The 17,456-nt window shown below is 42.0% G+C and overlaps 1 protein-coding gene across 1 annotated transcript in view; it reads left to right on the top strand.

The window, feature by feature from the left end:
• Positions 1–17,456, top strand: part of IQSEC3 (IQ motif and Sec7 domain ArfGEF 3) — a gene marked incomplete at both ends in the record, with an annotated part of 97,865 nt that overhangs the window by 29,983 nt on the left and 50,426 nt on the right. Inside the window, one exon of the mRNA XM_079537672.1 lies at positions 13,366–13,446. Coding sequence (XP_079393798.1) covers positions 13,366–13,446 — 81 coding nt within the window. The remainder of the gene's footprint in view (positions 1–13,365; positions 13,447–17,456) is intronic.

Here is a 17,456-nt window from a genome sequence, read left to right as displayed (position 1 = left end):
CATGGCACACTTTATAAGCTCTTATTTCATCAATAAATGCAGTGACTAATAAATCTCTGTCACAATTTGTTTGCTCTGGAGTTACAATGAGAACGTGTTTCACCTACAAGTAAGGCTGACCCAGCTCGCCTAGGAGCATGATAATTGCTCTCTCAATATCTCTGCTTACCCCTGGGCTTCTCACTTTTTGACACTTGTTTGATTAAAATCTGGTTTGTACTAGGCTGTTTTTTTCCCATGAGCCTGAGCTGTCTCTTCCCACTACCTTTTCTTCAGCTTTGGGATCTCTTCATGTATTACACACAATTTACATGGAACAGCTGCTGCCGAAAGTGGAATTTCCCCCACCACACATCTTTGAAGGCTAAACGAGAGTCTCAGTAGAATCTGCTCATCACCAGGATCAAAATTTCAATGCTTCCTAGTGCTAAAGTAACCACAGATGCCAATGCTGTCACTTCTGTTGCTTCTTACTGAAGTGGGAAGTCACATTCCCAGCATGTAGGGTCTGGAACATCTTTGATGTAGCTTCACAGTTAAAGTGTGAAAGCACAAATAGCACTGCCAGCTTATGCTGAGCCACATGGAGTCAGCTTATGCTACAGCCCTGTTGGCACCAGGACTCTGATGCAAACTTGTTAAATCTCAGTTGCTAGAGGAGTCTGCCCAGCTGTAAGTACCACAAGAAGGTGTGCACCAGCCATCATGCTTCAGGAGCAGAAATACAATCAGTCCCACAGCTCCTCACTCTGATTTCCAGTAATTGTTTTTGCAGCTTCCCTGAAACATGTTGTCAGAAGCCAGTCTCCTGCAGTTCGTGAAAATCTCTTACATTTATATTTCCAGAACTACCTTATTTATTTATTTATTTATTTATTTTAAACGAAGGAAAAGACACAAGGACTCCAGCACCTGGTGGAATGCTTGAAGATTTACTATTAGAGAATAGCAGTTGATTTCTAATTCAGATGCTTCTGTAAGTTAAGATTCCCCACAAGGCACTTGCTAGCTGCAATAAGTCACTACAGAGTGATTCAGTAATACAGACAGATGTAAGCAGCTCATCTAATTCAAGATGAGCTTTACATTTGGATGCAGATGCAGGCTACGTAGGTTTCAATGGTCGTTACTGACTGAAGCACTGAACTTTTGGCCAGGTATGTGACTGTAAGCTGACATTTGTATCTCAGTTCTGAGAAGGGACACGGATGAATAATTAGCATATACAAGGCGTCTGGTTAAGAGGTAATGTCTTCTCCATTTTTGTGGTGAATTTTTCCCAGTGCTGTCCCACCAGACAGGAAGTATAATACAATCCAGTTCCTGAGATGAAGAGCGATCTGAACTGTCATCACGTTTATAAATACACTTGACTGTTTATTTTATGACCTAATAGTATTAAATCCTAGGAGTTGTTGAGCAGTTAAGATAGGGAAAGGGAACACCTTTCACAGCTTTTTGAAGTCTGAGGACATGTCATTAATCCCACATGCTCTTCTGCTATTCTAGCAAGGTCAGGTCTTTATAAAGCCTCAAGAAATTATACAGTTTTCATTTAAACCAAATGGAAGTATCCATGATGCTTGTAATGTCCTGTGGGTTCCTATTTCTTCTTGTTGTACTTCTCTGTTAGGAAACCACTCCACCTTCAATTGTAGGTGTAATTGAAGCAATGTGGACAAGACCCAGATAGCTGCAGATATAATAGAAACTGAGTTTCCAAAGCCAAGGCCCCAAACCGAGGGCCTGAAACAGTGTTCTGCAAACCAAGCCTCTTTCTCACTATGTTCAACCACAGCCTTCTTGTTATAAAGTGTAGTGTCAAGCCTCAGTAGTGTCTGAGCAGCTCAGAAGTAGGATTTACCCCATACAACAATTTTAATAATCTTTGGTGAGTATGCAGAATAAAACCACTACAGAAATACAGTGCATCATCCAGTGTGGTAGTAACAAGATTCCAAGCACTGCAGTGCTGGTGCAGTTCACCGTCATGCTACATCCAGCAGTGAATTCAGAGTTGCATGCAAGGGCACAGGACTGCAGTTATACAAGCAGCAAATCTACCCAAGCATTTCCTTGCTGGGGCAAGTTTGCAGAAGGCACTGTTGCTAAGATGCACGGAGAGCTCGGTGATGAGCCATTTCTGTGTATGAAGTCAATTTTCATGCTTATTGGATTATGAGTGTATTGAACAATACTCCCTCCTATAGATTTGCGTTATTCTTCAGTGCTGAGGGACAGTTTGATTTCAACCTCTAGAAAATTCCACGGCTTTCTTCCTGTATTAAGGGGTTAAACATGAGCCATTTAAGCGTGCAGCCAGTACAAGTCTAAGCTTTATTAAAGACAGGTCTAGTACTCATCAAAACAAACACCCTTTTACTGAGCCCAATTCTGACACTTGCAAAAAGTGAAAAATAATTTATTCTTGTTCAGGAAGAGACCTAAAATCCATATATATATCTCACAGTCATAGTAATTGGCAACCCCCCCCAGGCTTGGCAATTTCACTAATACAGTCCTCAGCTTTTTACAGTGTTTATACAAATTAGCTCAAAATAGGAGAGCAGAAAAATGTGTTTAGTCTGCTAGCAGGACATTCAGGCAGAGTGCTAGATCTGTTTAGGAGAACTACATACTCATTGGTGTTAGGCTGACAAACTGTAATTACTGTATGAAGAACTGAAGGGTATTTGGGGAACGCTCATCAGTGTAATTAAAAGTGAGCTTTTGCCAGCTACTTCCATTTTATGTAGTTATAAGTCTATTATTTGAACAAAGAAGAAAGAGCCTTTGTGTAGTACAAAACAGAAGAGGTAAGAAGAGATGTTTCAAAGCTACGAAATGACTCTACCAGCATGCATTTGCAGACACATAATTATTCTATTAGATATATAACCTTTAAAAGAAATTATTGTATTAAAGACAGTTGAAATTGAGAGATGCTGTCTTGGAAAAGATCAGATACTATCTTGGGAATGTAGTGTTGTACGCATATACCATATTTCTATTAAGAAATTAATCAATGCAACTTCTGTTTATGGTAATTATTTAATTGAAGTGACTTCTGGAGCTTACACAACCTCCCCCTCACACACACTTCAGATATCACAAATAGGAAGCTGCTATCTAAATCTGAAATATAGTTTTGGCTACAACTTATTAAAGCTCTCTTCACTCCCTGGAAGTGCTACACGTGTCACTAGAGGATCCTCTCCATGTGATTAGCTGTGCACATACAGTTAGAATATCAGATTGCTCTTTTATACAGTAGCTGTTCTTCCTCAGTACCAATATCCACCCTGCTAGCAAATTAGAGCAAAAGGTATTGTGGCTTGTCTATCACAGATAGTTATCAACCGTTTCCACCCTTTGACAAGGGGACCTAAAAAAGACTAGTAGTGTATATTAGGCTACTGTGTAGTCTAATATATAGCATTTTCTCCCACCACCAATGTTTTGCATGCTTTCTCTTAGTGTTTCCAAAGCACCAGTACAATTAACAGACAGCCACACTCTGTGTAGCTGGCTTTCCTTTGGAGAAGAGAAATCCAATTTAAATTGAGTGAATGGACTCCCCATTGACATGTGCTTCAATGATACTTCAGGAGAGGCAGCTCCCCCAAGCCCTATGGCAGCTGCTAGCAAACTCACTTCCATCCTGGAAACTTCTTTCTGGGAATTGCTTAGCAAGTACAATCACTTCCCTCATCCCTGTTCCTACTATGCCTTAGGAAAGAAATTAATAGCAAGAAGAGACGCTTCTGAGGAAATAGCTTCTGCTGGCAAATAGGAGAGCATGAGAATCATCCCTGTAAACCTAAAGAGCATTTCCCTGGCTAGTAGAGACACCAACATAGCTACATCAGAGATAAAAGTACTCTCCTTCTACAGAGAGCTTTCAGAGCTAGCTCCTTCCCAGACTATCCACATGTCCCAAATCTGATTGGTTTTGTTCAAGCTGCTGCCTTTTATTAAATGTATTGTGTGTGTGCACATTATGTTATGTTCACTGCTTCAGAGGACAGACTTGTTTTTGTGCACTACATACTTGATCTTAAGCTTTCTGACTGGTTATAATAATGTTGGTCCATAGATAACTGAGAGCAAGCGTATCATCCTTACCTCACCTTAAGTAGGTTACTTAAGCTGAAGCACCAAGAGTCACAGAACTGTGCAAAGAGTAATGCACCATAAGAAATAATGGCATTGGGTCCAGCTCTTTGCTTATTTGTGTCACAAGGATGATGCGTGGAAAACTGAACCCAGAAGCTTGACTGGACTCTCCCTCTCGTTGACTCCCAGGGCCTGGATGAATACTAGCAGCTCCTTCCATTCCTTTTTCTGCTGTTGCCCATTTCTAGCACGTAGGGGAAATCTTGGCAGTCATCCCAGCCTCTCCTTGTGGATTTAACAAATGGATTAGATCTCCTTCAAGTGTTTCAGGGTAACAAAATGGACTTGTCAACAGCAATTTTCCCTGAATAAAGTGAGTGTGCAGGTGACATCCTTCCAGTCTTCCTCACTCTTGATAGCAGTCTAGAGCCCAGATCCTTGGTGAAGGAAATTTCTGTCAAGTAGGATGTCACCAACACGAGAAAAGAGAAGGAAAACATCTGGGTGTGTAGCAGGGGAGCATGCACTACTGAGCTGGGAAACAAGAGGCCACAGCTCATATTCTCTGTCTCCTGACGTATTGCTGATTCTGACTTAGCTGACTTGTGGATGTGAGCTCATGCTGTCCTTTTAGAACATAAAATATTGGATGTCCACCAGTCCTATTCTTTGCACTGAGGAAGAGGCAAAACACCCCACTTTTCCCCCCACATCCTTGCACTCATCTGCCAGTCATGCTCTCATGTTTTCCTGACTGCTTCTTAAGAATGGCTAGTACAGGAGAAATGCTTGCCACAAATATGGATTAAGTAACCATAGAAATCCTCTGTTCAGGAAGATATGGCATTAATATGTACACCCCATGAAGCAGATGGTGATAAATAAATGGCATATTTGACACATCTGTTATAGTCACCCAACCAAAAAAAAAAAGATCAGATCACACCGGCATTGGCTCAGATCTTCTTTCAGTGCAGGAAATTCAGTTTCCTCAACATGGTGCCTTGTGCTCGTTCTTCCAAGCTGTGCTGTTTTGAAGAACCCACAATAGCTCAAAACCACATTTGCATCACCATGTCACACTGAATTTTCACTTTGCGAACAATAGTATATGTGTAAGGTATTTTATGCTGCTGAGATCTCGAGATATTTTATGGGGTCTCTAAAAACAATATATTCTGGTGAGAAGGTGGAAATGCTCAGTCAGTAGGACTCCCCTCTTCATCCTGTTTTTTAGCACTGGAAAGACAGATTTACATAATACTAGAAAAATATGACCAGAGAGTCAATGATAGGTGTGCAGAACAGGTGCAACAAAGTGGTTCTGCATAGACTACCATGTCATATGTAAACCCTTTACAAGTATAGCACTTACCTTCCAGATAGCTAAGGGAACTAAAGATAATCACTGCTACTTGAGGTTTCTGATGAAGATGTGGAAGCAGTAACAATTTGGAGAGCAGAGTAAATTAACAGCCATAAAAACAATAGATATTGAGTACATTAGAAAAGGGCAAATAGAAGCTAATTAGCCTAAAGGTGTTTTTTCGAACTTGCTGGGTTAACCCACACAATTTCCAAAGTATAATGTTTTGCACAATTCTTCTCCCTGCTTCTTTTGTTGTAGTTTCATCTTCAGCAATCTACCATATAAATTTGACTTCAGACTGCTTCAATCTCATTCTGCTCTTTGGGGTATTTTTGGACTGACTTCAGAAATCTTTGGCAAGTTAGTGAAGATCAGTCCATTCCCAAGATGCATCCTATGTATGCTCAGGTTGAGACTGTTTTTATTACTGGGAATGTAAAATAAAATGACAATTCCAGCTTTTTTCTTGCATTTCCACACTTGCAGTATTTTGGATTCTAAAACCCTTGCCCTCTAGCACAGGATTTATCAGATGGTCAGATTCATGAATCTGGACTGTGTAGCTGTTTTTCAGATATAGTCAACATCAGATATTCAATAGGAAAGAGCAGCAAAAATTACAGAAGATAGCCATGGGATACCAATAAAAGCCTTCTAATGCTGAAAAGCTTGAGTCCTATACACTGCCTTTGGGAAGGACCTGCATTAAAAGTTCTAATGGGATAGTTTTTAAGTTGTCCAGTTTCTCTCTGAACCTTGTCACACTCTTGCCATCAGAAGGATCCGATAACTTTGTGGAGTCCATCCAAGTTAAGAGTAGTTAAAGAACTTGAAGTCCAGAAATTACCTTGTGTTTGTTTTTAATTATGCATACTTCCCCCGTGACATAAACTCTGTCCACTCCCTCCGCAACACCAATGTAATGGCTTACAACTGAGATCAGAAATTAAGACAACTTAAATTTTAGTGAGTATATTTTGGAATGAGTAGTGTAGGACAGGAAAGAAACATCTAGTTGTTGGAAGGTACTCTTTGGAAAACACAGCCTCTATCAGATCTCACCTATAAAGTAACAGGTTTAATGGAGTCAGAAAAATATCTAACACAAGAGGGAAGTGAGAGAAGGAATAAGACCTACAGCTAATCTTAGCTAGGTTATATCACAGCTCTGTTGGGAAAGGTAGCATTGAGCTATACATCTGGGTCAAGATAGAAGTAGCACTGTGCAACTGACTTTTCATAAACTTACCACTATTAAATAGTTCCTGTTCATGGTTCTCTAGCCCTTTTCGTACAAAGAATAACAGTTAGTAAAACCTCACATGAGATGAATTCTGTTCTCCTTTGATTCTTTCTGCTTTCATCTTCTCCTTCTAGGCTATGTTTTTCTGTGACTCCATCTGTTCTCATGGCAGCTATATGAAAAAAGACAAACAGTAATAGATTTCAGGAAATCTGAGATATCCGGAGTTACAAAAAATATATATTTCTTTAGGTCAAGATTCCCCTAGCTTTTATTGGAAAGGTGGAGTTTTAAAGAGAAACCATGTAAACTGTAATATTTATTTACTGACATAACATTTCTTGAGGGAGCACCATATGCCTTTCAACATTATCAGATTTTTAAGGACTGGTGCATGTTTGTGCCAAGGTCAGTGCTACTGAATATGCAGGCCTGTAGGGACCAAGTACAAGGCTACAGAAGTTAGGCAAGCACTATCAGTTGAAAAACCCAGTGGTAGTCAGTCTTTGTAGTAGAGGTCATGCCAGATATACTATATAATACATAATCATAGAATGACTTGGGTTGGAAGGGGCCTTAAAGATCATCCAGTTCCAACCTCCTGCCATGGGCAGGGTTGCCAACCACTAGACCAGGCTGCCCAGTGCCCCATCCAACCTGGCCTTAAACACCTCCAGGGATGGGGCATCTACAACTTCTCTGGGCAGCCTAAAGAATTTCTTCTTAATATCTAACATAAATTTCCCTTCTTTTAGTTTAAAGCTGCTCCCCTTGTCCTGTCATTATCTGCCTTTGTAAAAAGTCTGTCTCCCTCCTGTTTATAGGCTCCCTTTCAGTACTGGAAGCCCACAGTGAGGTCTCTCTGGAGCCTTTCAAGAAGAACAAGCCCAGTTCCCTCAGACTTTCTTCAAAGGAAAGATGTTCCAATCCACTGATCATTGTGGACTTCCTGTGGACTGACTCCAAGGCAGAATAGAGGGGTACAGTCACCTCTCTCACCCTACTGGCCACCCGTCTTTTGATGCAGTTCTGGATACAATTGGCCTTCTGGGCTGCAAGCACACACTGCTGGTTTATGTCCAGCTTTTCATATACCAGGACCCGTGAGTCCTTCTCTGCAGGGCTGTTTCTCAATAAGTTGTTTGTACACAAATCTGGGATTGCCCTGACCAAATTGCAACTTGCACTTGACTTCAAAAAAAATAATCCCATTAGATTCTTCTGTGCCCACTTTTCCAGCTTGTCCAGGTCCCTTTGAATGGCATCCTTTTCTGCATCATTCAGTTTAGTGAGCAGTGCAGACTTGCTGAGGATGTGCTCAATCCCACTAACCAGGTCAGTGAAAAAGGTGTTGAAGAGCACTGGTGCCAAGACAGAACTCTGGGGGACGCTACTTGTCACCAGACTCCACCTGGACACAGAACTGTTGAGCATAACCTCTGGCTATGGCCATCCAACCAATTCCTTATCTACTGAATAGTCCACCCTTCAAATCCCTATCTCACTAATATAGAGATAAGACTGTGATGTAGGACCATATTAAAGGCCTTGAAGTATAGGCAGATCACATCACTCAGCCTTTTTTTGTCTATTGATGCTATCTCTCCATTATAGAAAGACATCAGATCGGTCAGACATGTGTATACAATTGCAACAGTAATTGTGCAACAGAGAGATGATGCAACACGTTATAGAGAAGCATGCTCTATGTACTCCCATTGAGAGCAATTTTTACTCTGTATTGTTCTAGCATATCTTGTAGTCTAAAATTGCAAACCCAGAAGAATCCAGAGACCATATTGGATATTTGTTTACTTAAAGTTGACTTCTGGGTAACACAGCAACACAGATTTCTTTGTGCTATCTGGGTTGGGGGTTTTCTTTTCTGGCTAGTGGAAGAAGATGACAATTTCTTTACCTTAGTACAACTCTCAGCAGTTGAACATCTCTATCCCAAAACATCTACCATCAATATCAAACCAGTGGGCACTGATGCTTAAGATGGGAAGTAAGATTGAATGAATGTAAGGCCCGAGTGCTTGTTTTATGGCAAGATACAGCATTATGACAATTTGGGGAAAGTTACCACAGTTTTGGCCCTTTGGTTTACAAACTAGGCAGCTACAGAGACTTTCAGTTGTTGGAGCTCAATTCTTATATCCTCCACAACACCAGTTTTTAAGAGAAAAGAGGCTTGGCTCTGGGATTCATAGCTGTAAAGTCTAAGTAATGTGAGTCAGAGGGCCTCTTTGCAGCACAGTCCAGCTTTCTAAGAAGCCAGAAAGGTAACGCTAACTCTTGAGCCAACTAGACAGCTCATGCTAGCCAGAAGGTTTGGCATAGGCCTCTCTAAAGTTTGTCACAGAGCAGGAAATGCTGTGTCCGGACAGTTTGTTCATTGATACTCTCCTCTGATGCTGGAGGCAGCTGGCTGGAGGATACCTCTTGTCAGGAGCAATGCTAAAGACAGCTAAATAAAACTCAGTCAGTTGTTTTCTCTCAGAAGAGAGGAGGGTAACATTTCAATTGACAACACAGGTTACTACTGGGTCAAACACAGCTTTCTCTGCATTTAAGATAGGTCTGGACTGTCAAATCCTTGCCTCTGGAGCATGTGTCCCAGCTAGACAGAGCAAGGCTCTGACAGGCTCAGGCTGTTCCCAGTCTTCCTGTTTGCTCTTTGCAACATCTTCCTTATCAGTCTTCCTCTTGCAACCTTGTCCTCTGCTGCTCCTCTACTTGTAACTCACAAGATGCTGGTAGCATTTACATCCATAGGCACTTCAACACTGTTCTTCCTCTCTGTTTGCCTCTTTAATACCAAAGGTCTCCTGTTCACACTACCAGAACACCTTTCCTTCTTGCTGGATTTTCTGTTGCAAGTTTTCTTTGAGGTGCAGCCAAAGAGATGACTGTAACACAATAGTAAGCCAATCCTTACATGAGGTGGATCCTGGCTGCACCTCTCCTTGTCACTCAGGTGCATTGCTTGCCAGCCATTAAAATCCTACAGGGCCCTCTTCAACCGCAGCACCAAAAATAACATCTTACCTGAAGACTTCACAGAGTTAAAACAACAGCTGCTTTTCTAGAACACTTATTTGAGTACTTGCATTTCACCCCTAGATAAGAACTGCTTTGTCCAGACAGCAATTAATACAGTCTTTTCATGGGGGGGGAGAAGCAGGTCCATTTCTTCTGTATGCCTATAACTCTTCCTCTCCCATCTCATGTCTGGGCTATACAGGCCATGCTTCAAAGTTAAGGGCCTTGTTTTTACACAGATTTGCAAACTATCAGATACATGCAGAATCAAGAGACGGAAAGAAGAAAAAGAACAGGGTACTGTGTGCAAGACAGAATGCACTCCCTTTGTCCTGAGTATGATAAAAAAGAAAGACATGCAAGCTGTGAAAGAAGAATGTGAGTAGACCCAAAGTTGCAGTTGCTCCTGGATATTTAGAGAACTCGGATATAACAACAGTCCAAAGATATCCTTTCTTGCCCCCAGTGAGGAGAACTTTCAGCTGTTTAGGAACATCCACTTACACTGCATATATTTATCAAGCAGTGCCTACTGCTCATCTCCATGCGGACTTCTCTCTGGGTGTCATGGCTCCAAACAGCCTGAAGGCCAGTTTCTGTCTGTGGGCATGATCAACATCTGTTAGTACTACGTAAGATGTGCAACTACTCCTGAGATCTTGGGATCTCAGAGGTTCAAGAGAACACTGATTGAAGTAGAAAATACCCAAGGTTAACGTTAAACAAACATGAGAGATTATGAGAACCAGAGCCAATGGCTGACTGTAAAACTGCAATGCTCAGTACATCCTGATTCTCTGAAGAGTATCTATGAGGTGTTTTTTTCTTAAAATATCCACTGAACACAGTCTGAAGTCCTGTAACTTAACACCACTATTCCTTTACCTGTTTCCCTTTTTTTTTTTTTGTTTCTATTCTGATGATTGACTAACAGGGCATTTCATCTATATAAAAGCTTCTATTTCTTTTGTTGTTGTTGTTGTTGTTGTCTCTACTTGTCCATACCTTTCTTTTTTTTTTTTTGGTTTTTCCTCCCTCTTGTTTGCTTTCCTTATATACAGTTAGCAATCTGACTGATGCATCTAATGTTAGAATAAAGGCAGAGGACAATGTAGCTCATTTAGGGAAGTGTTATGATTGAAAATGGATGACATTTGGGTTATCTGTATCTTGGAAGATTCCAGTATAGCAGAATGTGTTCTTATTTTTATCTGAATCTAGGTCTTTCTTTTTTTTACTACTTCAAGTAGTGATGAAATTCAGTAGAAAGTGACAGTGTATCATACTTCTGAAACCAAACATGCTCCTCAGAGTGAACCTCAGATGTTGTTGGATCAGTTGAGAACCTTGTGCCTTTTCACACTGCAGATGACACTGTCCATGACTACAAGCCTGCTCTGTAGATCTGATTGCCTTGGCACAGCTGTTCCACACTTCTTGGGCTAGCCAGCTCTCAGAATTGCTGCCCTGGGAGTTGGGTATAACAGAGAGCCAAGTGGATGGAAATATTGGATAAATGATGGCCCCTATCCAAGGGACTACTTGTACTGCATGGCTGTGCTACTGATTTGGGATATGGAAGTACAAACCTCAAGAAGCCTGCCAGGAAATCCAGACAAAACTTTGTGATTTTAAGAATCTTGGTCAAACCCAAGATGTCACCAGATAGTTTCAGTCTGATGATGCAGCATTTTCTGCAAAACCAAAATTTTATCAGGAAATTCCTTTTTTTTTTCTAGATACTTCTAGCTGGAAGCAGAATGACAAGATGTAGGAGCTTGACTATTTGTGTGAGTCTGCTTGAATGTAGGCTCAAAAGTGACCCCACCACTTGCTTCAGAAAAAAGACAACACAGGTAATTTATGGACACCCTAGACAGACAGGTAGTTGCCATACAATAACTTTGAATTAGAAACAAAATCATGAGAAACAGCAATAACCAGACTGGCAGGAGAGAATGGATGTGAGCTGGGCAGTTACAGAAATGGAAGATCAGGAGATGAATTTGGTGTGTCACACAAACATGTCTCTTCTTTTCCAGCAGTCTGCATGTCACAGGCAGGAACCTGGGGCATGGGCAGAGGTCAGTGAGGTAAAGCTAATCCTTCCCTCTTCACCTTGCTGTGTTGCTTCTGCTAATCCTGCTGCTTCTAAGGAAAGATTCTTTTTGACAGGGCAGTGGAAACCAAGGAAGCAGAAGAACTAAGCAGTTTATTACATTGAGCTAGCTGAGAAGCAGAAAGGGAATGGCTGGGAACAGGATCATTGTTATCTGTAATTTATCTATCTTTGTGGCCATCTACATCATATTTTGAGAAAGATAGAGGGGATAATTTTCACACTTCAGGAAAGAAATTCCAAAGCTTTCGGAATAAGCTGGGACCCCATGACAACCAGGAGACTTAGTTTTACTGCTTATGTCTTGGTTAGAAGCTGTAAAAGTATTTTTTAAAGATGACACCATCTGAGCCCTGGCTCTCTTCAGTAGCACTGAGAATGGAGCTCCAAGTGCTATTCCACCAACTTGGAGAGAGTGATTTGTGCTATCTGAGGATTCAGCCTGCTTTATGTCTCCTGCTTTGTTTCTTCTCTCCTTACGTGGTTACCATTCTTCTAGCACTTTTTCCCCTGCCATTGTGTCTCTTTTTAGTGACTCCCTTTCATTGATGAAGGTCAGGGTGTTGAAAGTTGACTATTGATTTATGCTGCCTCTGACACCGTAAGGGTCCACACGGAACTATCTTAATTTTCAGAAGTGCTGAGAAGCTCTTACTGGATTCCAGTGCTCTGATAAGAGCCCAGTACCTCTGAAAACCAAGCTCCTTTCAAATGTTTCCAAGCATGGGACCCAAGAGCAAGTCACTCAAATTTAGGCTTTCTTCCTTTGGATGAATTCCTTTGCCTTTCTCATCTAATAAGCACACTTTTAGCTTTTTGTTTTCCCGTTTTCCTCATGGTTGTTACTTAAGTTTTTGTTTTTCTTTGCTGTGATGTCTTCCAACTTTCTGTTCTCCTCACGATCACAGCACGCTCTCTTATGCTTGTTATGCTACTTTTCCACTGCTATTATTGGCAGTGCTCAATACTGATGTGCTGAGGCAATTTCTATGCTTTAGAGAGGCTTCAAGAGAAATATCTGCAGCATTACTTCAGCCATTCTTATGACAAAAAAATCAACTTCTTTGCATTAAAATGTATAGGAAACATATCTAAAAAAACACATCTAAGGAAATATTTGTGTCCAGAACTAAACATGAGACCCACCAAAACTGTTTTCTTACGATGTATGGGATCATGGGACAGATACAGACAGAAAGAAAACTTCTTATTTGAATGGTTTTGGCTCTTCTCTACAGCTTGACATCAGCAGCAGGAAGGGTAAAGGAGAGGAAAAAATTGTCAGCTCACTTCTCTCCTGCTCCCCACCATCTCGGAGTGCATAATGTTCATGTGATAATTAGATTTGTTTTTCAGTATCATTGGGTGTTACTGTCCCCTTGGAACAGCCTTGGGGAAGACATTCTCCTGTAAGTTTTCTGCTGAATGAAATGAATACTAACCTGCTACTGTTTGGTTTTTTTTTTCTTACAGGAATGAAACTGTTTTGCACCAGTTCTGTTGCCCAGCAGCTGACGCAGAGCAGAAGCCTTCATCTCCAGACTCTTCACCAAGGTGGGAAACTGCTGCCAGATAAACAGATACATAGATAAACTTTCTTCTTCATCTTCTCCTGCTTCTCATCTCCCAGCAGTATCTCACTAATGGGAGACAAAACTCACATATTATACACTCTGATCCTCTTCCACCCTCCCTTATGCACCAAATCCCCTGTGCTACTGTCCCTCTCTTTTCACTTCCAGATATTACTCCTTCAGTTTAATTGCTCAGAACCACCTCTGGTCTCAACTCACAAGTATCTTCGCACTTCCAATACAAACTTTCAGCCTTTCTTCCAACACCTGCTTTGATTAACCCACATCCATATTTGTATATTTTCTGACTTTTCTTCGTCACTTTGACAGTGATATACACATGCCTCACCCTTCTCCTTCAAAATAGTTACCCTACATTATAAGTTAGTTGGGCACACAGTGGTAGAAATCCACAACATTTAACCTACAGTAAAAGTCATCAAATAAACTCAGGGTTCTGTCTCACTGGGGCATACATGGTATCTGTTTCCTCTATCCCACATATGCCTGGAGTGAGAGCTGATCTCTCAGAAGTGCTCCACTGGGATCTTATTTGTCCATAACAACTGAGATAGCCTGAGGCAGAGGGGCACAGTTTCACAGAACACGCAGCTGAAATGGTTTGAACTTGCCAGGTCAGTTATAGACTGGAGCTATTAGCTGCTACCAACTTCTATTAAATGCAGACAGGGTTGGGCACATGCAGACAGCAGTTGTTGCAGCTGTCCTTCATCAGTGAAGGACATTGGTGCCAAAACCAAGGGCTCCAAGGAGCATCAAAGGCACTCAGGATTCACACACTGGATAGTTTCCATGCTCACCTTGTCCCTCCATTCTTGCCGTCTTGTTCTCTGCTCTTACACCTCAATTTCACAGGCCTGCTCCATTTTCTCATGACTCATCACCCTCTTGTAGACAGTAAACAGGTTCCTTTGAAGATTTCCCACATCACGCTGCTAGACCTTTACGTTTGGCTTTTGGCATTGGTATAAGAAGCTTGAGTTACGGGGAAGGGCTCTGAACAGAATGGGGCAGCTGAATTGCAGTAGCAAGTCTATAGCATTTTTGAAATCATGTTTCTTTTGTTTGTTCTGCTCACTGGAGCAGGCTGTGATTTCTGATTTCCTTCCAAGGAAAAGTGTGAGTGCTGGACAGCTGTGAAGAGAACAGGTGTGCATGTTTGTGTATATACAAAAGCAGGATTAAGCTACGCTTGGAGACAGAGTAAAGGAGTGAGACCCCTCATGCCCATCTGTGTATGAAGGTGGAAGGGTTAACAGCCCATGATGTCTATGCTGCAGACTCTCAAACATTGGTAAAGGTTGTGTGACAGCCCCATGAGATGTTTGCAGCTGTATCTCATACCAGATGAAGAGGTGCTGGCTGTCACCATACCCTGATCCTTGACTCTGATCTGTCCCAGCCCCCATCTTATTTCTGATCAACTCCCTTCGTTTCTACCATTTTCTTATTCTACAAGGCTGTCATTACCTCAGTGTCTTGAAATCTAGGGTAATTTTTGTCATATTGATGTATCATCACTTTTGGCCTAATCATTCAAAAGGCCCTGTCCGTCTTTGAGTCTCAGTTTGTCTGCCCACCTTGTGCTGGGAACCACCAAATTTCCCACACAGGGTTTGGCAGAAAAATCGATGAGAAACAATAATTTATTCTAGTAATTTAACAACTTGGCAAGTTGTTAATCCAAAGATGAGTCTGAATCAGGGAAGTCAAAAGAGGAGATGAATGAAATTGACCCCTACAGTATGTTGCATCTGAGGTTTCAGTTGAGGGGCCTCTCATACTGTTCTTCATCTGTCCTTTTTTTCTGTAAGCTAGACTGTCTTTTGTAGCTTGCTCCCATGCTCACTTGTAGCAGGACTCCTGCTTTCCTTACTTTCTTTCTAAGGCTTTCTTTTTTCCTTTCCATTTCTAATGCCCTGAGCCCCAATAGAAGCTCCGAGCCTCTCTGCATGTGACTCAATATTCTGGGGAGAGACAAAAACGGTTGAAGTCACTGTGATTGTTTGAAGACAAGAAACAGTCGCACAGATTTTTGCTTTTTGAAACAGAACAGCTTTTATGTGCAATCTCTGTGTGTAATGGCTTCAGGTGAGAACAGTATCCCCACTTCACACTCTATGCAAGGAGAAAGGCAGAGCACATGCAGGACTATTAAGCTCACTGCTCAAATTTATGTTGGACAGAACACATCTCTTAGCCTCTGACAGGTCCTGCAGTCTTCCATGGGCATGCTTGGTTCCTGAAGCAGTGAGGAGGACAAGACAAATGGCAGAACAGGGAAACCACAGGGTCACCATAGAGCTCTTGTCTATAGCTGATAGCTATGTTACTCTGGAATGGCTCGATGCACTGCTGAGAGAAGCTCATCAGATCATTTACAGAGCCTGTCACCCTGCTCAAATCATGAGCAAGCTCCCTTTTGAACTGAGGCAGAACAAAATCAAGTCTGAAATATGTGGGTAAGACAGCCTGAATAGGAAATCAGTTCCTGGGTGAACCAGGAATATCACTAAATAAGACCATCAGGACTCCTGGTGGGAGAGCATGAGACACAGCATCTCCCTGTGCAGTTGTCCTGAGCCCCACTGAGAAGACAACTAGTCACAAGTGATGTTGTGGTGAATTTGATAAACCAGCTTGGGTTTCTTCTTTGTTTTTCCCCTCCTTGATCAGGCATTTCCCTAAATGAGATAAATCCTGTCAGAACTGATGCCACTAATAACCATCAACGGTCTAGTTTTAATTAGAGTTTGCTTCATTAATGCCCCAACTCCTCTCAGTGCGGCAGATTAAATAATGGACTTGCAGCTCATTTACACAAACCCCCAAACTGCAGGGCTGAGCTGCAATCCCTTAATTAAACAGCCTGGCTGATCCCTACCGCTGCCTCGGCTCATCAGTCTAAGCCGATTAAAGAGAATAGGGACTAATAACGAGCATAAGCAGGGAAGTGACTCTCATCTCTTCAAGGGACTTGGAGACTCCAGCAATGATCAGCTGATGTCTCCTCCTCTACCTTACCTTACCTCAGCCCACATCATCTCATCTGGGACCTGCAAGAACAGTCCGGCTATCAATGAGAACCCAATCTCATCTAGGGAGAAAGAGAGAACAGGGGCAGCAGGAAGGTAACATAGCAGGGAAGGTGAAGACAAAGAGGGGTGTCTAATTCAAGGCAATAAGATCATCTGACTTCAGGACAGATGAGTTAGAGCAGCCACACAGCTCAAAAGTGAGTCAGGAGGAGAAGGAAACGCTAGGAGGTTGGTTGTTACGATCAGCCTGCAAAAACACCTTGGTTCTGCTTGTGTTTTATCATAGTCATTGTCTGTTCTTCTTGTGTTGTCTTCCCTGTTGTTTGTCCTACTAGATTTCTGATTCTTTCTTTGCTACCCATCCAGTTGAAAAAGCCTTGGCTTCATGTGGGTAGGAATGATTGGGAACAGACCAGCCTCTAACCACTCGGCAGAAGCCAACTTGATGAAGCAGCTGCAATCATTCTCACTTGTACTGTTCAGCATTGCTTCACTGACTGCCACTTACCTTCTTACCCCCAGTACATGAATTAATCATTGTGGGGAATGGAGCTGGGTGTTGCAGTTTTGTGAGTTTAGCAATGTGAATTTCCTACCTGGCCGCTGAGTTGATGCAGTAGGCCAGGAGCTTTTAGGGTACAGATGTGAAACCAGAAGCTTACCCCTAGGAAGCCCAGAGACGGTGTGAGGTGGTGGCAGCAGCAGGCAGATTGCTGTAACCAAGCTCTGCTTAAGGCTTCTCTATTTCAAAGTATTGTGCAAACATGGGGAATGCACAACCGTTTCTGCATTGGGTCTGTGCACCACTGACTTTGTGATCACAACCCATCTTTCAGATTGGGCCTTCCACTAGAGATGTCAGAGATAGGGCTGAGGGGAATGAGGAGACTCCATGAAAGCACCGTAGGAACTAACCCTACTCCTTTGCTGA

This window comes from Tetrao urogallus, assembly GCF_951394365.1.
Source record: "Tetrao urogallus genome assembly, chromosome: 1".
Classification (NCBI taxonomy): Eukaryota; Metazoa; Chordata; class Aves; order Galliformes; family Phasianidae; genus Tetrao; species Tetrao urogallus.
Note: the sequence above shows the minus strand (reverse complement) of the source record. Positions and strands in the feature narration are given on the sequence as shown.